The 25,048-nt window shown below is 31.9% G+C and overlaps 1 protein-coding gene across 1 annotated transcript in view; it reads left to right on the forward strand.

Annotated features, from left to right (window-relative positions):
- LOC118193579 (solute carrier family 33 member 2-like) overlaps nucleotides 1-25,048 on the forward strand; it is a 48,627-nt gene that overhangs the window by 5,438 nt on the left and 18,141 nt on the right. Inside the window, exons 2-3 of the mRNA XM_035364691.2 lie at nucleotides 12,865-13,012; nucleotides 17,283-17,404. Of these exons, the coding sequence (XP_035220582.1) occupies nucleotides 12,865-13,012; nucleotides 17,283-17,404 (270 nt within the window). The remainder of the gene's footprint in view (nucleotides 1-12,864; nucleotides 13,013-17,282; nucleotides 17,405-25,048) is intronic.

Here is a 25,048-nt window from a genome sequence, read left to right on the forward strand (position 1 = left end):
TTCACCAATGTTCCAGTGGAGGGTGCATTACGATGTCTAGAAACCAGACTTTGTGAATTTCATTTCTCTTGCATCGAAATTGATGAGCTAATTCTCCTCACTCAACTCTGTTAAAAAAAATTCATTTTGTTTTCCAAAATAAGTATTACAAGCAAACTGAAAATTTGCCATGGGAAGCTCCCTCAGTCACATCCTGGCTGATATCGACATGCATTATTGTGAATCAAAATTATTTGAAACTTCCCAGTATGGTTCCGCTATGTAAATAATACTTTTACCCTGTTTGAAGGTAGTAAAGATGATTTAAATAAAGCTATTTAATCAATGAATTTCATTGATTTTGCTATTCAGTTCATTTTTGAACTTGAGACATGCAACTCTCTACTTTTCCTTGACAGTCTGGTCACATGTAACACATCCAACTTAAGTACTACTGTTTACCATAAACCTTCATTGGTTTGCCTTCCACCACACTTCAAGTCATGTCATCCAACTAAACAAAAGTTAGCGTCATTTTATCCCTGTGTTTTCCATGCACTTCAGGTTTGCTCTTCTAAACTGTCTCTTGATGAAGAACTAAATTATTTAAAAGCAGTAGCTATTGACATTGAATTTTCACTCAGCATTATTAATCAAGCAGTTAAAAAATTCTCATCTCAACACACCAAAAGGCATACTCTTGTTCCAGGAGATTACAAGAATTCTGTTGTCATTCCTCTCTTTCCAATTTCTATAAAATTGCATGTATTTTACAGAAATTTAACTTAGGGCCGTTTATTCCCCCATCAACAAAATTCCGAGTTCCATACTCAAAGACCCCATTCCGGATATGAATTCCTGGGGTATTTACAGGTTTCCTTGCCAGTTGTTGGTTTAATTTACACTGGTCAAACTAAGAGAGCCTTACAGTTTTGTGTTGTTAAGGAATATTCTTTGATATCGCCAAGAAGATGGGGTGTTAGGAGTCCATCTATTGGCTTACTTAACCCTTCCTCTTCTGAACGTGCGACTTGGAAAAATATTCTTTTTCTTGAAGGTAGAGTTTTGATGCACTATGCAATAGAATTCGATGGAACTATTCAGTTCTTGCTTTTTGAGCCTTAATATTCGATCCAGGCATTTGAGCCTACGTTGTATATATGTAAATATTAAGTTTAATTAAAATTTATGAAAAACCCTCCAGGCCATGCATCTCATTTTGGATATGAGTGATTCGAATTTAATCTAGAATACTTCTCATTCCAAATGGTGCATCTGCTACAGGAAGGAATCTGATTAATTTGAAACTTTGTGTTTTTCGCCTCTTGGATTAGCTTTGTTAGCGAAGACTGCTCACGGTAAGTCTTTGATAATTTATTAAAATGGAACAGAACACACTAATTAAGAATCAAGCACATATACTTGCTTCTGTAACTCAAATTATTAAAAATGTAGATGAGTATTTAAAAGAGAAAAACAAGAAGAGTTAAAAAATTGTTTGGTATTGTTAAATAGTAAAGAAATGAAACAACATGATTGAAATGAAAAAATACAAATTTTAATTGAAGATGATTCAAAATTAGAGTCGGATATTAACACTTCTATGGAATATAATGATAAAATAATAATAAGGAAGTCTAAAATCAACTGTTATTTAAGGAAATACAATACTCAAAATATCAACACGAATTTAAATATTTCATCTACAGAAGTTGAAACCGAAAGACATATTGAAAGTAATATGAAATTGCCCAAACTGTTAATTCACAAATTTTCCGGAGACTATAATGCGTAGATGAATTTTTGGAATTTATTCAAGGCCACTATTCATGACGATGTTACACTTTTGAAGATGGAAAAATTTAATTATTTGAGAACTTATTTATGTGGAAACGCAGAATCAGCCATAGGAAGTCTGTCAATCTCAGAGGCTAATTATGACCCTTCTATAGACATTCTTAAAAATAGGTTCAGTCAAAGTGACCTTATTATCAATACACACATTTCTAATCTCTTTAATTTAAATCCCGTTCAAAGTTCAAGTGAAGTGGCAAAGTTGTGAAAATTTTATGATACAAATAACGTTCAAGTCAGAAACTTTTTAGCATTCGGTGTGAAACCAGAAACATATTCCAACATGTTTATTCCAATTTTGATGAAAATTGTACCGAACGATGTAACATTAGAATTTCATCGTACAAATACTGAAAATCCTTCAACCTATGATTTAAACAAATTTCTAGACTTTCTCCGATTAGAAATGGAATCGCAAGAAAAAATTACTTCGTTATCCTTTACACGCAAGTCAAAACCGGAAATGAAGGGTATTAACAGATAACCACCGACGCCGAAACATAAACAAACTGTCACCATACATGAATTTATGGCAGCCGCGTCATCAAATCGAAACTGCATTTTTTGTTTTCAAAACCATGACTCAGAGTCCTGCTTATGCTTCACAGTTAATGAGAAGAGAGATATTTTGAAGAACCAAGTGTGGTGTTTTCTTTGCCTGGCCCCTAAGCACAAAATCTCACAATGCTGGCAACGTCAAACTAAAGTTTGTAAAATTTGCAGATAAACATTCAGAAGCCATATGTTTTAAATCCAGTTCGATAGTTAAAAATACAGTGATAAAAAGGATAGTACAGTCAAAAGTCGTTAATTTGGACACCCATAATCCGGAATGATCTATAATCCAGACCTCAAAGCTAAAAACTTTCTGCGCATGCGTCGCGTTCACGCATGCGCATAGGCTTTTACGCGTGCGCGTAAGACCTTTACGGCTGCGAATATACATGTGCGCATGTGCATAATACGTTTACGCATGCACGTTTAATGTGTAACGGACGGTAACGGACTAAAGTTATCTAATTATCTATTTCAGTTAATGTTGCAGATTGCGTTGTTCCTTAATCTTCGAATTGGATCCGGCTTATTATTTTTTGCAGACTGTTAGAGCAGTTTTATAAAAGTAAGCTTGAACTTCCTATTATGTCAAATAGAATTTCCGATATATATTTACTAATATGTAAATGATCTACAAAGCGAAAGTATGTTTCGAAGTCTATTAAACAAAAAGTGGAATTGCTGCAAAAAATGGATAAAGGCATATCCTTTGTTTATCTAAACTTTAATGTTTGTTTATCTAAACTTTGTTTATCTTTAACGCCGTGGCGGTGGGCAATGAATTGGAAGTTGATCTGTCAGCACTATCCTTATCTTCAGGGCAGATGTTTTTATTTTATTTGGCTTATAATTCCTTACTAAATGTAGTATTTCATCTCAATGTACTCGGTCTTTGATATGATTTAAATCAAGTTCCTCGTCATTATAATTCGCTTCCGATAGTGAAGAAAGTGACTCGGAGGTTATTGAAAACGAAAAAATTTTGATTGACAAATTAGTCGGTATTCTCAACACATCAATTATAGGACTTGAACAGCGGAACTTTGTAACTAAACAAGAAATTATGTCTTTTTAATAGAATTAAAGAGAAAGTATTATTACATGAAACGAAGCAAATTAAACAACTGACATTGAAAGAAATGTTTAATAAAGTAAACAAATAAATATTTAGCTCTTTCTTTTTGTAAATTTTGATACCCTTTAGATCATAATTGCTCTTTATTTCATAAATTATGGTTTCATATTTTTAATTTTATAATTTCTGCATGCCATCTTACCAGATTTAAACTGATGATCTATAATCCGGAATCGCCGAAGTCCCGACGATTCCGGATTAACGACTTTTGACTGTATATCAATTTCTAAAAATGATACACAAACTAAGGAAGAGAAAGAAGAAATTGTTTCGGCCGTTTCACATAGTGCAAATAACACAATTCTTTTACAGACTTGCACGATAAAAGTTAAAACAGCTAAGGCAAAGGTGTTTGCCAAACTTCTCTTGGATAGTGGAAGTATGAAAAGTTTTTGTGCTCGCGAGTTAGCGGACAGATTAAACCACGAAGTCATAAGAAAAGAAAAATTGTCTGTCTGCACTTTTGGGAGTACTTCACCCATCCAAAAAAATTATGATGTAGTTAAATTAACTTTAGAACATAGAAGTTCTTCCGATTCTAAAATATAAGTTGAATTATTAGTAACTGATCATATATCAGGTACAGATATTCCTCCTTCTAAATCAGAAGAAATTAAGCAAAACAGACAATTAAAAAATTTGATGCTCGCGGATTTTCCCGATTGTAAAACACCCATTGCCATTCTAATTGGTGCAGATTATTATTACAACATAGTAATGGGACACATTAAATACTTAAGCAAAAATCTTGTTGCAGTGGAAACTATTTTCGGCTGGTGCCTACATGGACGAAAAGGTGATGATGATGTCTCTTTAGCTTTCAATGTAGTTGTAGGGGAAGATTTGATTTCCAAACAAATAACAAAATTTTGGGACTTGGAAAACTCAGGACTTATTGATAAGAGGGAAAACTTTGATTCAACTGAAAATGAAGTCGTTGAATATTTCGAGTCAAACATAACATATGAAAATTCTCGCTATAAAGTTAGATTGCCACATGATACATCAAATCTAAATAATAATAGAGAAATTGCAGAACAAAGATGTCATCGACTTAGAAAACGATTTAAAAAAGATCCTAATTTATTTTTTGAATACAGGAATGTATTAAGAGATCAATTAGAACAAAATATTATCGAGCCAGTTACAGAAATTTCAAATGAAGAGGATGTTGTGTTTTACTTACCTCATAGGGAAGTTATACGCGAGGATCGAGCTACAAGTTAATTACGTATTGTTAATGATGCATCATAGCATGCCCCAGGATCCATTTCTTTAAATGATTGTCTACATGTTGAGCCAAATTTTACCCTGAAATATTCGAATTGTTGTTAAGATTTTGGTATAATCCAATAGCCTTCACCGCAGATATAAAACAAGCCTTTTTACAGATTCTCATACATGAAAAAGATCGGGACACAACCAGGTTTCTGTTTTCTGAATTTCCTAATGATGAAACCGCTTCTCCTGACATATATAGGTTCACTAGAGTCTTATTCGGAATAAATAGTAGTCCATTTCTATTAGCCGCTACCATTAAACATCATCTGAAAATGTATAATAAACTTTATCCTACAACGGTTCACTTTTTGAATGAGAACGTATATATAGATGATGTAATTGGAAGCCAACCAACGATCAAAGATGCATTAACTACGAGTCTAGAATTGGTTCAAATATTTAAGGAAGTAAGCATGCAGCTTCACAAATGGCATAGTAACTCGAAACAATTACATGAATTGTGGGTAAAACAGGGTATGGTTCCAGATGAAAATCCTGAAGATTTTAATAGAGAAAATTTCCCATTTAAGGTCTTAGTTATGGCATGGGATAATTCAAAGGACTTACTGTATTTTGATGTTCGAAACTTATTGTCTTTCACATCTAAACCAATAGAAACAAAACGATTTCTTTTACAAGTGTTGGGTCAGATATTCGATCTGATTGGAATTTTAGGACCTTTCGCTGTTAGAATAAAGTGCTTAATACAGAAGATTTGGTCGTCACAAATAGATTGGGATGAACCGTTGCCTGGAGATTTGTCCTCGGAATGGAGAAAGTGGTGTGAAGAGCTACCTCAAATGGCTGAATTCTCCATCTTTCATTACCTTTTCATGCACTCGAACTTTAATGTCGAAAATCTCGAATTACATTGCTTTTCAGATGCAAGTGTCGAAGAATGTGGTATAGTCGCATATTTACATTTCATGACAGAAAATAAAGAAATCAAAATGGCCTTTGTCTCTTCTAAAAATAGGGTAGCCCCCCTTACTTGATTGAGGTTAGAATTAATGGGGGCATTGTTATCAGTTAAGTTAGTCAGCAATATTCTGAAAGCACTGAAATTGAAAATTCCGTGCTATTTTTGGACAGACTCAACAATTACTTATTTTTGGATCCAAAAACAACCTGAAGCCTTCAAACTCTTTGTCAATAATCGTGTCGAAGAAATACAAAAATTGAGTTCACCTCAAGATTGGCATTATTGCCCAGGTGTCGACAACCCTGTAGATCTCTTATCTCGGGGAACGAAGATTTCCAAGTTAATAAACAAGACCATTTGGACGCAAGGTCCCCTGTGGTTTCAACTCCCTCACGAACTTTGGCCAAGATTAGATATTAAAGAAACAATAGATGAAAACAAACTGGAGTACCGAAAGGGATCCGGTGATATACATCAACTTGAATGTACAATCGAAAAAAGTACAGATGATCTTTTCGACATATCAAAGTATAGCAAATTAGAGAAGGTGTTAAAAATCACTGCTTGAACAACACGTTTCATTAGAAAATTAAGAAAAACTAGCAACATTCAAGGAACTCTCACTACTGAAGAGTTACAAAAAGCAGAAAATTTCTGGACAAGATCAGAGCAAAAGAAGATTTTTGCCGAAGAATATAAATCCCTTTAAAGAAGGTAATTCGTTTGGAAAAAATTCTTCTTTGTACAATTTTCTTCCTTACATTGATGAAAAAGAATTCATGAGGTTGAGAGGAAGATTGGAATTTTCTGATTAGATAACAAACATCCAATAATCCTACCTAAAAATTCCCAACTGACGATACTAATTGTATGCAAAGAACACAAGAAGATAATGCATGGAGGAATTGCCGCAACTTTATCTAAGTCAGATCGCATTTCTGGATTCCTAAAGGGCGACAATTAGTCAAAAAAACATTAAAAGGTTGTATGATCTGCCAAAAATATTTAGCTAAAGCAGCAGACCAGATGACAGCATCCTTACCAAAGCATAGAATCCAAGAATCACCTCCATTTGCAGTCTGTGGAATTGATTTCGCCGGACCAGTTTAAAGAATTCTAAAGACACTTGAAAATCCTATATTGTTTTGTTCGTTTGTGCAGTAACCCGAGCTGTACACTTAAAACTTGTATCAGATATGTCAACAGAATCCTTTTTACTTGCATTTCATAGATTTTTGAGCAGAAGAAGAAACTGCGTAATCATCTACTCTGACAACGCCAAGACCTTTAAGAGGACAAAGAAAGAACTTTAGAATTTTTCAAAAGTTTTAAAAGATGAAAAATTCAAGAATTTCATTGCAAAAGAAAGAATCCATTGGAAATTTATAATCGAGCGAGCCCCATGGTGGGGAGGATTTTATGAGAGACTTGTTAGATCTGTTAAAGAATGTTTAAGAAAAATCGTAGGAAAAGCATTGTTGACCTTCGAAGAAATGTCTACACTACTTGTCGAAGTGGAGTCAGTTCTTAATTCACGACCTCTAAGTTACGTTTACAACGACAATGACGAGCCACAACCGTTGACTCCAATGCACTTCCTAAACATTGGACAAACTGATTTGAAGTATCCTTTGACTTTTTCTAGAATCATCAGTAGTGAAATGACAAGAGAAACACTGTTAAAAAGAAAGCGTTATCAAGAATTGCTGTTAAAACAGTTGTGGTGGAAATGGAAGCAACAATATTTATTAGATCTTAGAACTGCCCATTTCTTGAAGAATCCGAAACTTCAACCAGAACTAAAAGTAGGAGATGTTGTTTTAGTTGAAGAAGATAATAAAAACAAACTATTATGGAAACTTTGTAGAATCATAAAAACTATTCCTGGACGTGATGGTAAAGTCCGATCATTCGAATTAAAAACTGGTAATGGGACTTTAAAACGTACTGTTCAACATCTATATCCTCTTGAACTTTAGATATTTTGAACTTTAACGATTTAGTTATGCATTTTTTCTTTTTTTCCTATTAATGATTAAATTTAATATCATTAGTTAAATTTGTAAAGCTGAAAATATTTTTAAAATTTAGTTTGTAATGTGGCTTGCATAACATTTATTAATTGATACATGATGTGTATAACCTGTTTGTAATTGAAGTGTTTGACAAATTACTATTTTTTTGTATTTTTATAGAATAGTGATTTATGTACTTGATTGTATGTATAACTGAGTTAGATGAACTCTTGTCAGAGTTCAGGTGGGAAGTGTGTTAAGGAATATTCTTTGATATCGCCAAGAGATGGCGTTAGGAGTCCATCTATTGGCTTAATTAACCCTTCCTCTTCTGAACATGTGACTTGGAAAAATATTCTTTTTCTTGAAGGTAGAATTTAGATGCACTACGCAATAGAATTCGATGGAACTATTCTATTCTTGCTTTTTGAGCCTTAATATTCAATCCAGGCATTTGAGCCTACGTTGTATGTATGTAAATATTAAGTTTAATTAAAATTTATGAAAACCCCTCCAGGCCATGCATCTCATTTTGGATATGAGGGATTCGACTTTGATGTAGAACCTTTCGCTGCAGTGTTAAGGGACATGAGGCATAAGTTATAAAAAATTTCCCTCATATCATTTTGGATATGAGGGATTCGACTTTGATGTAGAACCTTTCGCTGCAGTGTTAAGGGACATGAGGCATAAGTTATAAAAAAGGAAACACAGAAATCTTCTGTGTTTCCTTTTTTTATATTAGTCGACTACATTTTAGATAGCAGTTGACTACATACTGTGGCTTTGATCATCTTTGCCAAAATCTTAAATGTAGATTTCTTTTCTTATAGACTGTAATGTGGCTTGCATAAAGGCATCATGCTCCTTTTTATTTTAAGATTTTGGTGCCAAGTTTGTGCAATGCTCTCTTTTAAGCAAAATCAGATCACTGTGTACATGAGAAGAACAAAAACTGAGAGCTGTGTGTATCTTTAATGAGGAAAAAAAAAAGAAATCTTAAATATAGATAGCACTGAATGCATCATTGAAATAGTTATTAAAATACCCAAACATTAATCTCCAAAGTCGCCACTGAGTTCGCAGTGCTGTCTAAAGTGATCAGCAAATTTGTAGTTTTTCAGCAGGGCTGCAAATAATTAGAAAATATCATTTCAAACAATTCTGTGAAATCTGTTTAAGGCAAGTCATTATCCTGCGTTTCACACTGAACCTCATTGTCATTGGGGTAGAGAATATTGTTTTCAGTTTCATTCATAGCTTTTGCTCAGCAAAGTTAAAACTTCTAGTTTCTAGTTTAAAACTAAGAGAATATGCCATTCCTTCTTGTCTGTGCATCTTTCAGTATAAAAAAAATGAACCGTATTTTACCTATTTGCAAGAAAGCAATCGAAAGGCAAAATATTGTGACTGTTTCAAATTGGTTACCACAACTGAGAGCCAAAGTAAATTTTGTGATATCTTCGCTAAAATGTCAAATGATATGCATTTTAAAATTTAGGACAATTTGAAAAGAAGCCGTAGTCACCTACTTTGTCTTTTTCTTTCACTGTGCTGTCCTCTACTTTTTGAATGGAAGCTGAAGATGAATTGGCTTTTATAGTTAGTTCAACTAATGAGATCTAGCTAAGTTATATGATTAATTATTTGCTGTTTTGATATAGCTGGATTTATTGGATGATTTTAAATTTGTGTAATGCACAGATTTTTCTTTGCTGAATTTTTTTGTTGGCATGATCTTACCTCTCGCTTACACACAGGTTAATTTTTACCGTAAAGCATATGATAATTAATGCATTAATGCCTTTATTAATTCTTGAAACAACTAGCTGAAAATGGTAAATTTTACTTATATTCCCCCCCCCCCCCCAATAATAAGATTAGGTTACAGGAATCTGATGGATTTTAGATTTAAATTAATATTAGAAAAGGCAACTCCAATATTTATGTATTTTACAAAACAGGAGTATTGGTAAAAATATATGAATGGGTGCCCCTTGGCAAAAATTGGTGATTTTGGTCGGCACATTGATACTGAGTTTGTGCAGCTCTTTGACTTGTTATTTTGGCTTTGTGTAGCGGCAATTTTTGCACCAAAAATCGAATATACATGAAGACAAAATAACAAGAATTGCATAAACTCGGTATCCATGTACACATCAACCTACTTTCGCTTGAAAAAAATCAGAGAATTGCACAAACTTGTCATTGTGCACTTCTTTGATTTTGTTCATGTACACATCAATCTAGATTCACTTAAGTCAAAGGAGCACCCAATTCTACAGTAGAGCCAAACAAAAAACACATAATAAACTACATTTTAAATCAAACTATAAAATAACATAAAAAAGGAAATTCATCTTATGCATCTAAGCATTACAGAAAGCAAATATATACTTACTTTATTTAGAAATTTCTGAGTCCTTCACACTGTGGCACACAAAATTCCTTAACAGCATCCAAAAACTTCCTAAAATTACCTGAGCTAGAATCCGTATATCGGCATCGCCGCATAAATTCACAAAAATAAGAGTCAAAAATATCCTCAGACATTCAACCACACCCAGTTCCTTCCTACAAACAGGGCACTTATAATGGCTACTGAGTAAACCTTCATTTCCACACCAATCAATTAATGGACTTTTCCCTCTTTCTTTCTGAATCGTACGGAAATTTAAATTAATCTTAAAACATTCAGCCATTCTACTGTCTAAAACCTCAAAACAAGGAATGTACTTCTTAACCAACACACACCTCAAGCTCTTACAAATCTTTTTCCTGTCATTCAAAATTTAAGATAACATGCAATCAATTGCATTTTAATACGGTTTCCATAACATTCAACTACTAAGGTTACCATAAATGAAGCAACAACTTGACGAAAATGAAACAACAACTTAGCGATAAATGAAACAACAACTTCGCGATAATGCAAGGGGCACCCTTCAATCTACTCTGACCGGAGTATTTAACATGGTGTAAGGATTTATTTCTTTTTAACTAACAAGTTATATTATATTCAGTAGTTTTACTTTCTTCTTTTCCATTTTCTGCCAGAATACAAATTTTAGTTTGTGCATATTCAAATGGGGTAGAAAGGGAAGCATTTAAAGGCAGTTTTAGATTACTGAATCAGAGCATGTTCCACCTGCTGAAGGCCATATTACTAGTTGAAACTCTCACCTTTAGGAGTGTCATACCATTATTAGGTCCGAGCCAATTTGCACATTTTCATACTGTGTAGCATTTGGCTAACTTAATTTAGTTTCAATTACTAATTGCTGGTTTTGTAAGCACAAGAGGTGCCTTCTGTTAAATTTTATGAGTTTAAAAGGGTCCTTTGTATCCTTCGTACATTTCTGTCTGTTTACTGGACATGGTGATAAGTCACTTATGTTCAGATTGAGTGTTAAGTTTAGTTTGTGCTTCCAAGGAAGGTGAGACTGTACAGTGCTATTTATGACAACAGAGTCATTTCTCTGTTCTGCCTCTTATTTTACAAAAATTTTCTACCGTTTGGGCAATATTCCTCCTATTTGTCATACAACTTCTGCATCACTCTTTGGGCTAAATCAATACAATGTTTTCTTTAATGATACTCCAAGTTTGCCAATTTTATAGGTTTGTTAATATGCACTTAAGACTTCAGCTAGCCCAGAGGAACATCAGTTGAATATTGATAAATCTGGAAAATATGTTAGCTATTTACATTTTCCCTTTCATAAATCGTACAATCAAGAAATGTGTTGTGAAATATAGTCAGGAAGTCACTGACAATATGTGACATTATCCCATCTTTTTGGAACAGTCTACCAAGATCTGCTCTGTACTACTGGAAAAAGTATCAGATTCCAGATAAAGCATATTAAAAAATGTGTTGTTGAAAAAAATAAGAGGTAGAAAAGAGAAAATCTATTTATTCGTTTATTATTTATACTATTATAATAAATGGCATTATATATCTTCTTGTTTTGTAAAATAAATATACAAATATATTTGAATTACATATCAGTGATGTGTTCATGGAGGACATGTTTAAGGAAAATTGGCTTGTATACACATTACACATGAGCCAGCTTGCAGCCAGCTTGTTTGCTAACATTCAAACCCTGGATTGAACTACCAACATCAAGTGTCTTTACCGCTTAGCCACTGGTAGGTGGTCTGTATTTGAGAAATTTCCGGATTTTAGATCAATCATCAGTTTCAATCTAATAATATGACTTGCAGGGCAACATTTTGGCTTCACTTATTGTTTAGGTCAGGTAGAAAAATGCTAACCCCCTTACAGCCACTCAAGGGTCGAAAGTAGTATTCTGGCCAACGTCAATATGTCAGTTTATTTTCACTGACAGTTTTTAGTCACTGCCACACTCCCTAGCCAGCAGGTCTTTGAAAGTGACATGCCTGCAGGGAATCTCAGCTAGTGAGGAGAAAAAGGCATTTATGGCACACCTGCCTTATTTTGTTAAGCATTATATTCTCCATTCCTAGACTTTGTAAGCAGGGAAGGGAATTTTTCTTGTTATTTTAGTTTATATATTTATTTATTAGATTTATGGTCTGGTTATTACACATCCAGATTTCCAACTAATATGATTTGGCAAATAATATTATTGTATAAGCTTTAGGTAATTTTTATACTAAGAGATGAAGTTTTATTAAAACTAGAAATAATTGTTTATATTACAAATAAATTTTTTAAAACTTTTAAATTAATATCAAGAAATGACTTTTATTAATCACAGAATATATTCATTTAGTACTGCATTAATAAATAATTTGATGAAATAATTTATTCCCTGAATATTTTTTCAAAATAAAATATGTTCAACCATATTAGAAACTAAAAATTAACTCTATTGTAGTTCATTAATGTATTATAATATTTTTTTACTTAATATTTTAAGTACTTGAGTTTGCAGTTGAAAGTAATAACTAATAATATTCAAAATTTACCTTTCCATTAATGAAGTTTGTTCAGTATAACTATGCCTGCTATGATATTTTTATTTAATTTAACATTTGTAAATTTAAATTCAGATTTCCATTTGTATTTTCTGTTTCTTAATATTGTTCGATTTCTTTGTATTACTTATATTAGTTTTATTTACATTTTTAAGGTGAAAGAGGAGCATTGTCGTCATTTCCTTTATTTCTGGTTGATCAGGGTGTTTCTACGAAAGAGATAGGTCTGTGGAGTGGTATATTTGGTCAGTTATCATCACTTTTGGGATCAATATGTGGTGGCTGGCTTATAGCAAGGAAATGGTATATATTTTTTGTTAATATTTATGAAATAAAGAGCACTAAATCATGTGTTGGGAGAAAAATGCAAGATTTATAATATAAGCAATTAAATTGTTTCTGTTATTAATACTGTGCTAGAAAAATCATTCGTATGCATTCATATATCTTAGAATATCTTCAGTACTGATATATAGGGACATGTTAAAGTAGGTAATGTATGCATGGACTGTTCTATTAAAAGTATGAAACAAATCAGTCCATTTATGCTTTTCAAATTTGCTGTGCTAAGTAAAACTGAAATAGACTAAGAGTCTTAAACCAGACAACAGTTCGAAATACTTAAAACTGCTTTTGGTCTGAAAGTTATGTGTGCCTTGATATTCTTTATTTACAAATTATGCTTAATATTTGTGATTAGTCAACTAAAACATTATTAAAATACTAAGTTTTAGATCTGTTGCTATTTAATTTTGTATTAAACAAAATGATTTCATTTGTTATTCCTCATAAAGTTTATTAAATAAGCAAAGTATTTACTAATGAAGATGGTGAGGAAACGGATTTTTCTGTAATTGAATGATCAAGGTTTTGGGATCAAACTTTACATTATAATGTTATGTTCCTTACAAATAGAGTTCATAAACAGGAGATCACATTGTTATCAGTCAACAGTGCTTAACAGATCTAGTTTTTCCTGATATCTGCACCCCTTCCTGAAAAGTATGTACAAGGCAGCACATGACATTACCAAAATATATTTCTGTGTCAGCTCAGGAATGGACATGCATGTAGCAAATAAGAACTGATTCCCACCTTTATTTCCATAATAATTTTTCTGATTAGTTCTTGCTTCTTCCTCCCATTCGAACGCTTTTTTTTTCCTCTCTCTCATGAGGAGTCACAATGGGACTATGGATGCATTTCTTCAGAAATATAGCAATCTGTCCTGCAATAGAAAATGTAAAAATTTGCATTCCATGAAGTTATACTTCTTAAAGAATAAAATTTTATAGGCAAAATTTGTACTTTTTCAGCAAAAACAGATTACTGTGTATATGGAGGAACGACAGTGTGCCCAGTGTGCTGCTTTATGCTGTAGAGTCATTGGGTTGTTTTTAAAGAAGGTATGATGAAAAATGTGCAACATCTTTGCCAGGGATCGAAACGCGGACATCTCAATTACGCGCTGAGCGTGCAGACCACTACGTCACGAAGGCTCGCTAAGAAGGTGGGAGAAATACCTTATAATGCGATTCTTAGTATGCTGTTATTTTTTAAAATAACTGTTGTCTTTTGCATTTTGACTTGGTGAAAAATTAATCATCAGCAGTTGTGACTTTACAGGAGAGGGGCTGCAGATAATCAGAAAGCACCAACCCTTTATTTATCTTTGGTGCTAAATAAGTGTATTATTCACCAACATAAGAAAGCAACTCATTTAAAAAATTATTTTTTTTATTTTTCTCCAATTTTAACCTATTAAAAAGAAATGTATTTATTTTTTTCATATTTTTATAACATTTTTATATATCTAATCTTTATTTATTAGTCTAAAGGGGCTTTGTCCCTGAAGGACTATTGTTTTCATTTTGCAATTTTGCTTGAAACCTTTAAAAGGCTGTATCACTTTTCAAATTATTGCCACAAATACTATCATCCTGTATTATATTTAAAGAAATTAAATAATGAAGAATCTGCATAAATGTATGTATGTTTCTCACATTGTGATAAAACAATAGTACCTAGATCCATCCAATTTTGAATGGCATAATCCTACTCCGAATATGGGCATCTGAAAGCCCAAATTTGGAATTTGTTTTATTATCAATTTCATATTTTGTAAAACTTTAACAAATTTTTGATTAACAAACTCAAGGATTTCAAAGTGAGCAGGCAACGTTGTACAGAAAAAAACATTTTTATCTCCAGCGCGGGAGACAGCATATCTGAAATTCTAAAGATATGCTTAATTTAAAATTATTTTGCTATATTGCCGTTGAACTGAATTTTATGGTTTAAGTGCAAAGAACTTGATATTTAATAAATAAGGGTAACACACAAAATGTTAAAAATCGCCCATTTGCACACAATTTAAAATCTGAAACTTTTTTTTTTAATTATTTATTTATTGGTAAATTGTCTTGAATATTGTACTTTTTGCAGATTTTCTACATCAGTAAAAGTAAATAAACAATTTTTTTTAAAGTTTTTGTTAAGGAGTTTATAATTTATTACATATGTTAAATATTTGAAAAAGATAGATTAAAATAGGCACTGTATTACAAAAATTAACATTTAACATCAGGTAAACAAAAGTATTCTGTTCTTTTTTTTTTGGGGGGGGGAGAGGTTTGAAACTTTCAAGGCTAAATGACTATATGACAAAAAAGTATTTATTCATCAAAATAACAGTTTTACATTGGCTAACCTTTTCCTAATAAGATAGAGGCTGACAAGTGTCCAATAAAATATGTTCAGAAGCAAAGGAACCTAGCTATTTTCAATTTTATCTATGCATCATCGTGGAACTGTGTATGTTTATATTATTTTCAGAAAAGGATCAGTTGGGGAAATATCTGAAGAATAAGATGGATGCAGCAACAGTTTCCTTTCCAAAGTAATTATTGCATCATGAATCGTTTTCACTATGTGTAGTTTAGTACTGTGTTGCAAAAAGTGCATTTTTTTTTTCTTGTTCGCTAATATTTGCTCTTTCTGATGCAATGAAAATTCTATACTTTTGAGTTAGTGTGTGAAGATCTCATCCGTAATGATATATCCTTGAGGAAATTCATAGTGCATGATATTAGTCATTGTCCTTATCCTAAACTTCTCAGTATGGAATGGAAACTTTGCAGCTCAAAAGAATTGGGTCCATGGACAACAACCAATGATGTAATCATTTGTTGATGGTATACTAGTCCCAGTTCTTATTGCACATCAGCAAGAAATCTGGAAATGGTCCTTTTTTTATGATAAGAGTTAAGTGATGAATAGATTCAGAGCTTTTTGTAAGTTTCTTGGTTTTTGTCAACTAATACAGTACTCATTTGCTTAATTTCCTCATCTTCTCTAGTTAGATAGATGTAAATGGATGTTTCAACAGTTATGTTGAGCCTTCCTAAATTTTTAGGCATGTAAGTGAGGAATAGTCATCGATATCCTTTCATTAATGACCGATCATCTCCCAGATCATGGTACACTACTTAACAATTTGTCACTTGGAACAACATTTTTGGATCTGCTTTTGACTAGTTTGATTTATAAGCATTTTTTTTTTTAATGCAGTGCTTATTTTGTGGCATGCTTCAGAAGCATTTTGTGTCAGTTCTGTACTTCTACAATAAACATTCTTTAACTGTATTGTTAACAAACATAACTAAATGCTCTCTCCTGTATAATAGAACTCTAAAACTTTCCATGTACTAAGTCTTGATAAATATTGATTACTTGTATATGTGTCACTTACATGTGTACATTGCAAGGTCATATTAGCTTTTGCAATGAACAGTACTGGAAAACAATAAAATATTTTTGGTTACCTGGTGTACATAAGGTGATGCACAGTCCTTGGCATATCTCAAAATTTCATTATGGAAAAATATATGGGCAATAAGAACAAAGTTTGCAATTACAGTAACTAAGTTTTAAATTATGTTATTGCCAAACTATTAAGTAAAAATTTTGCAGCTTAAAGCATATTTCAATTTACTTAGTATTAAATTCAGTTTAAATACACCCTCAGAAGTTATGAAATATTCTCATATGCATAGTTTATTCATGTGTAATGCTCTGCATTGTTTGTCATGAGCAATATAACATGCATTTGGTTCTTTCACATATTTCTGACAAGAAATAAAAGGAATTCCAGCCTTGAAATTATTTCATTTTAGAGAATGAGGTAACTGCAAGACTGGACCAGTACAACAAATCCATTTGTCAGGAAATTCCTCATTTAGTTAGTTTTCACACAAATTTAAAACCAATGAGGGGATGCCTGATGCCCCTTTTCATTGCTAAATGAAATTTGGATGGAATTAGAAACTCTGAAAAGATAAAAATGTTTAATATATGCAAGTAAAACTTCTTTTGTGGCAATGAATTTGATTAAAAAGTAAATGTCCAGGAAAGAATGGGCAAAAAGGACTTTGCAACAGTTTATTTAAATATCATGTTCCAAATGTTTTTAAAATTTATTTCCGATGTCAAAGACTTTGGGACCACCTTGTATTTGAATGATGTAAATTATGTAGGTTTTTTTTATATTGTTTTAAAAGATTTCTTTATTCAGGAATTTATCTCTCTTTCTGCATTATGTGTTAATTGCAAGAAGTGGACCAATATTTTTACAATGGATAATTGTAAATTTGTGGTATCCGGGCATTCCTTCAGTTTTTCACTCATTATTGTTTTGTAAGTAGCATATTAATTTATAAGTATTTTTTGTGCATAATGTAAATTTATGTAAATATTTGTTTGTATTTTGTGTGTATATTTATTTACTTTATTATCATTATTCAATATTTATTTCATATCTGAATCTTGTGTTATTTTAAACTTATGTATATTTTTTGTATTATTTTAAATCTATGTGTAATTATTGTATTATGTATGTAAAACCTCTTGAATTTTGTAAATAGATTCTTTATAAATTTGTTCCTTTTTGAAATCTGTTGTACTTCAGTTCCAAGTTGGTAATTCCTAGGCAGTTCAAGGAACTTTAATTTGAAATGACTGTCTACATTCTGAGGAATTAATTATAAAGTTTCAGATTTATTTTCTCTTCTTGTCCCTTTCCATGGAAAAGTATAAAATGGTGCCTTTAGAAGTTCAGCTCAGAGTTCAGATATTAATTGAGTTCTGAAGTAACTTATTAGGAGTGTTTTGAATCTTAGCTCACTGGATGAGTGTGCAGTTTTGTTAAATGTGATGTGCTGCCTAGATGGTATTGTTAACAGAGGCTGGTTGCTAGTCCGCAACGAAGGATGTGGGTTTCACTGTTATGTAAAGCTTGGTATAGTTGTATTATTTTCCTTTCCTTCTCTATGTGAGTATGGAATCATTTATCCTATGGTGCACCCTAGTTGATGTTCTCAGTAGTAAGATGGTAAGATGGCTAAATGACCAGTGGGTTCAACCATTCTCAAAGAAGCTTAAGGAGCAAAATATCATTTTCAGGCCATATGCTTTCTAAACTTCATATTTCTTATAGAATGCATTACTACAAGAATTTCTAAGTTCTGAAAGTATGATAAGTTGGGAATAACCCATATAAAGTATCTTTAACGAATTCCTGGAGAAAAATGTCTCAAAAGGAAATGTAAAGAAATGAATGAGAGATAAAAGTATGTCTGGTGATGCAAGAGGAAAAAATGAGAAAGATAAAAAGAGAGAAAGATGTGCTATTATTTTATGCATTTTGAACTGGTCGCTTCTTAAGAAACAGTTACATTTAAATATTATACTGAACTTAAGTTGTTTGTGGTGTGGTGGTGGTGTGGTGTATTCAATTATGGCAAAGCACACTAGGGCTATCTGCCTAAGGGGAGGGATGCCTTTCGTGGAGGACTTTCTAAGGGAAACTGGCTCGTATACACGTTACACATGGGGAAAACCACGAAAACGCCCATGCAGCCAGCCCGTTCGCGGGATTCGAACCTCGGACCGAACTACCAGTGTTCAGCGACTTTACCGCTCGGCCGCTGGTGGGCTAAGTTGTTTGTGGAAACATAAGCTTGCTTCTAATCTGTATATGTGACCTATTTCTATTGTAGGGTTCCTCACTCTTTTTCTCTAAGATGAATTTCAAAGAACCTAGTGATCTGTGTAGCAACTTATCACTGAGTTCAAACAACTAAAACATAGACTCAGGAAAGGTTAAAATACCCTTTTATTCACTCAATAAGAATAACAGTCAGCCCCTTCTCAGGCTTACAGGAGGCTTTTACTCAGGCTTTAACTTAAAATAAGAAATAATTAACTAAACGATACTTAGCCGAAGCTAAACACAATTATCTAACATAGTTGGCCCTTAATTTAAACTAGCCGCAAAAGGCACATAATAATACAGCCGAGCATAACAGCTTCATGAGTGACTTAGCCCGAAGGTAAACATGTGCTACTAAGGATTCCTCGCACTCTCTAGTGAAGTAAGTTGAACTTTCCTTAAATACTTCTTCTAACTCATTTGCATTCAATGCGATTCTAAAAACTCATTCTGATAGGGAGTTGTAACTGGGAACAAGAGTTGATAAGAAAGAGCTTTAATATTAAAATAGCTCTTATAAAATTAAAATATACCTTACATTGTATTGCCAAATAACAATAATAGTTTTGCAAGCAAGTAACATCATCTTTTCTTATGATTCAGCTGATATTTTAAATTGGTGAGGAAGTTAGTGATTCCCTAAACTGGTGAGGGAATTGGTGCTTCCTTCTCCTTCTTGTAGCATCTGCTATTGAGTGTAGTGCTTTTCTAATAATCAGAGTAATTTTTAAAACATTTTTACGGTATTAGCATGGGCAGGTCATCTTTATTGTATATTGTTTTGTGACTTAAAAATGACAGTTCTTACCAAATGCAATGTGATTTTACCTGTTTCCATACTGCTTTGTTTATAACAGTTTCATCTATGTTACTAACAAGTTAGCCAAGATCAAACTATTTTAAATCACCTAAATAGTATTCTACTTGATCATTTTATTAGTTAAGAAATTTCATTATCTTAAATAGGTCAAGATTCTTAAAAAAATTACTGTGATAAATTTTTTTTTTAATTTCCTCATTTTAAAATAATGAAATTTTTCATTTGAGAAGTGTGAATGACTTTTTTACAAAACGTTTTATACAAATTTATTTGAAATTTCTGCTTAACACTTCAGCAGCTTCAAGATTAAGCAATTCTTTCTTACCAAATATGCATGATATTTGTCAATCGTAAATTCATAATGCGAGCTGAGCTCATTCATAAAAGGGTTAATATATGTAAGGATTATAAAATTTTAAGTATATTTTTGTTACTTAACAAGGTGCTATGGTGTATGGTGTTTGTATGACTTCATACTTGTGATTTGTAAAATTAAGTAAGAAAGCAACCTTAGACTAGCATAGATTTTAAATAAAGTTGTCCCCTTTTTTTTTTTTTTTTTTTGCCTAATTTTACATTTTGCATTGACATGTTTCTCCCCCTTTTTTTTTGGAGGGGGGCGTGTCAGGTAGTTCTGCTTGCATGCATAGATGAAAATGAGACTGACAATTGAAATATGCAATATGAAAAGAAAAACGTATGGTAAAGTTTACAGATGATCATTGATAGTTATATGCAAAACAGCTAATCATAATGTCATAACTTGTAAATATATTAAAAAAATATACAAAATAGATTTGTCTTATTTAAAAAAAAGCTTAGCAAAAAAAAACTAGCAAAATCTACTGTATTCAAGATTTAAAAAAAAGAAGTGGATGTGTTCCCTCTCCAATCTTTTACTGTAATTCTGTAATCTCACACAGAGCTGTGCCAGGATATTTTTTCACCTGAGGCAAAAAAGTAAATGTGCACCGCTATATATATATATAATTCGAATTCATATAGCCAATTTGGCACCTAGTATTTGGCACCTTCTAGTGATTCACCTGAGGCAATTACCTCACTCACCTCACCCTTTGTTGTGAGCTCCATGATTTATATTTGTTAAGGATATTCAAAAGCTGTTGTGTTCCTTTTTAAACAGATTTTGATTGAATTTCTACCTCATTAGGTTTTTCCTGATTTAATAAATCACTCAGGGCATTAAAAGTTTTAGTAAAATTGGCTCTAATAGGCGAGCGTTTCTTTACTAATAATTTCATGGTTAAAAGTTTAACAGTATTTACCTTCAAAATCCAGTGAGATCACATCCCAATTGTCACCACTAATGTTGCATTGAATCTACCTAAATATTATTTCATTCAGTCGTTCTCGCCTTTAAATTATTTTGGAAATATTCCGAAGTTTGTGAATTATCTCTTTTCTTGATTGACAGAAGGCGTTTAGATCTAAAAAATCATTAATTCTTTCATCACTGCACTCTTCAAAATCTAAATTCAAATTCGTAATTAGGGCAATTCAAATTCATAAATCCAAATTCTAAATTCAAATTCGTAATTCACAATTAGGGCGGAACTTGCAAGAAAGTTTTATCGGGAAGTAAATAACCTGCGGTTACATTTAAACACCTCGTATTCTAAGGAACTATCCATATAATTGATCGTTATATGTTTTTATAGCACTTGTTGATGTCGGTACGACAATTAACATTGATTCCAGTTGTTCCATACTTTTTTGTGACTGTTATCATAATCAATATTTTTATCTCCCTATTGCACTAATCAAAACTGACGTGAAAGTTTCACTGGCAGACGGGACTTTCACATTGATAGGAACATGAAGAATTTTTAGCTTTTGTTCGTCAAAGTTGTTCATTGCTTTTGCATCAGAAAGTGATGTTTTAGCTCTTTACTGCTGATCATATTTTGGTAATTATGTCAGAATTTCGAGGTATTATTGAGAACTTTATTAAAGGAGCTTTACTTCCTTGGATTGAAGAACATTTCGACGATGTGACTGCTGCATTTGAAGCAGAAGGAAACACTACAAATTCTGCATATACCATATTTGACGGCATATAAGACGCACCCTTATTTAGATGGCCATACACAAGGGAAAAAGTTTAATAGCATAGTTTCTTTTAGTTCTTACGTTTCGTAAAAGCCAAATAAACAATTATTGAATGCAATTACCTTCACGTATAAGACTGTGTCCTTCACGTATAAGACGCAGGTAACTTTTTTTAGACCAAATTTAGGAAAAAAAGTGCATCTTGTATGCCGTCAAATACGGTAATTGGGATAATATCATTAACAAGTATAAATCATGGAGCTCACAACACCCTTGTCCTGGTTCTGATCTCACATAACATTTCATATTAAAAATAAATCGTCTTATAAAACTAACATGCTAAGAAAGAAATTAGTCTTTTGTATATAATTTAACTAACATACAGTATTTTTGTGTTGGTCAATGTTTACTGGCTTCGCCTTTGTAATTAAACAAAAAATACGCTCTGTTCAGAGCTGTATTAACCTTTAAGCAATGTATGCACGTGCTTAAGGCATCAAGGAAAGGGAGCATCACAAAAAGTTCTAGAGTCCCCTCCCCCAAAAAGAGAGCACCACAAAATTTTTCCATTGCCAGTTTTACCATGGAGTATATGATGCAGTTAAATAAGACTGTGAATGAATGGGGGTAACTGCTTTAAATATATGTAAGGGCACCAAAATATATTGCTTAGGGACTTTAAAGTCGTAATCTGGCCCTGGCTGCATTAACTGCCATAGTAATATCTTTAAATTAAACATCACAATCAAATAATGCATGGTCCTTCAAATTTTTTATATAAAGATAATTTAAGAGATTTTATTTTTAAGCAATCCTTTCAAATAGTTATACTCATCATTTACCTGATTTATGCAATGCTTCATTAAATTCATAAAAACTGATATATGAAAGTTATCCTTCTAGATATATTCCTCTTGTTATATTATAATGCCTTGACATGGTACACATTTTCTGATTATTGCCAAGTTTATCTTGTGAAGAATGAAAATTTATGCTTTTGTCTTTTTAACTTTGGACCTGAACAAAGCTTTTTGCTTCTTTGTATGCTCCATTTTGCCATCATTCGATGTTCTTAACATAGTTCTACAGTGCAGGATTACATTAATTCATATTTAGCAATCAATGATTAGTTATCTGGTTAAAGTATTATTTAATGATTAGGAAAACTTATTGCAGTATTCTTCTATTATTAGAATGTACAAGTAATAAAACTTTTTTAATGTATTTTTTATATTATTTGCATTTAAGAAATAACAACTGAACTTTCATATACAGTCAAAAGTCATTAATTCGGACATCCATAATCCGGACCTCAAAGCTACAAACTTTTTGCACATGCATCGCATTGACGCATGCGCGTAAGACCTTTACGGCTGCAAATATGCATGTGCGCATGCGCAAAATACGTTTACGAATGCGCGTTTAATGCATAACGGATGGTATAAGCCAAGCTAAAATTATCTAATTCAGTTAATGTTGCAGATTGCGATGTTCCTTAATCTTCGAATTGGATCCGGCTTATTATTTTTTGCAGACTATTAGAGCAATTTTATAAAAGTAAGCTTGAACTTTCGATTATGTCAAATAGAATTTCTGATATATATTTACTAATATGTAAAGGATCTGCAAAGTGAAAGTATGTTTCGAAGTCCATTAAACAAAAAGTGGAATTGCTGCAAAAAATGGATAAAGGCATATCCTTTGTTTATCTAAACTTTAACGTTTGTTTATCTAAACTTTGTTTATCTTTAACGCCGCGGTGCGCAATAAATTGGAAGTTGATCTGTCAGCACTATCCTTATCTTCAGGGCAGATGTTTTTATTTTATTTGGCTTATAATTCCTTACTAAATGTAGTATTTCATCTCGATGTACTCCGTCTTTGATATGATTTAAATCAAATTCCTCGTCATTATAATTCGCTTCCAATAGTGAAGAAAGTGACACAGAGGTTATTGAAAACGAAAAAATTTTGATTGACAAATTAGTCGGTATTCTCGACGCAGCAATTATAGGACGTGAACAGCGGAACTTTGTAACTGAACAAGAAATTATATCTGTTTATGGAATTAAAGAGAATGTATTATCACATAAAAAACGAATCAACTTAAACAACTTACATTGAAAGAAATGTTTAATAAAGTAAACAAATAAATATTAAGCTTTTTTTTGTAAATTTTAATACCCTTTAGATCATAATTGTTCTTTATTTCATAAATTACAGTTTCATATTTTTAATTTTATATTTTCTGCATGCCATCTTACCAGATTTAAACTGATGATCTATAATCCAAAAAAATCGATAATCCGGAATCGCCGAAGCCCCGACGAGTCCGGATTAACGACTTTTGACTGTATTAATTATTTACCATTTAAAGTTAATTTATTATTAAAAATATTTTTTCTTTCTACATATTTTTATTATTTAAGAAACCTTTTTTTCATTAAAAAAAATCTTCTGATTTTTTTAGAGTAGGAGGTTGGCAAGTATGTATATATTTCCGTAATATGCTAAATTTTTAAATTGTATATATTCAATATAATCATGAAATTTTCTCGTCACATTAAGGTTGTACCTCATCCTATTAAGATTATATAACAGTGATCCTTTTATGATTTATTACATATCTGTGTAAAACATTATAAACATTAAAAGGTATCTGCAAATGCAGAGCATGATCCAATGATCCAAAATTATATGATCCAAAAGTGATCATATGGTAATTTTTTAAATGTATGATATTGTGATACTTTTGAGTATTATCTGTCCAGAAGCTACCTAATTTTGCTTTCTTTATAATTTAATGTTTAAAGACACTTCACACTTTTCCAAAATTTCTAAATTGTATTAAAAATCTGAGTTCTTATTATAAGCTTATTAACTTAATTATATCTTAATTTAACATCTGTTTTCTTTTTTCTCTTTCTAAATAGAAATTTATTTAAAAAAATTCTATTTAGTTTGCAATATTTTTTGCTTGGCTTTCAATACTGTTTTTTCTTTTCTTTTTCTATTTTCTTTAACTGTTTTTTCCTTTCAGAAAAAGGAGTAAATTATTAGATTTGATAATTAGATTTAAAAAAAAACTGTTTTAGTACTATAATTATAGGATATTTACCTGTTTAAACTTTTTCTTGTATAATGAAATGTTTCATTTTGAATAAAAAGCTTTTGTAAATCAATGCAATCTTTTACTGCAGTTTTCAAACTAGTGATCTATTACTTAATCTGTAATGCTGCATGAATAGTTATTGCTACGAAAATCAGTGAATTGAAAATTTGGGTCTGGAAATTAAATTACAGAAAATTTATATTTAGATATATAAAATGTGCATTCTCTTTTACCGTTATTTCTGCATCAAAAAATTACAATTTTATATGATTTTTAAACTGTAAATTT

The sequence above is a fragment of the Stegodyphus dumicola genome, chromosome 8 (genome assembly GCF_044657685.1).
Source record: "Stegodyphus dumicola isolate Sdum_Otavi_A_Nest chromosome 8, ASM4465768v1".
Classification (NCBI taxonomy): Eukaryota; Metazoa; Arthropoda; class Arachnida; order Araneae; family Eresidae; genus Stegodyphus; species Stegodyphus dumicola.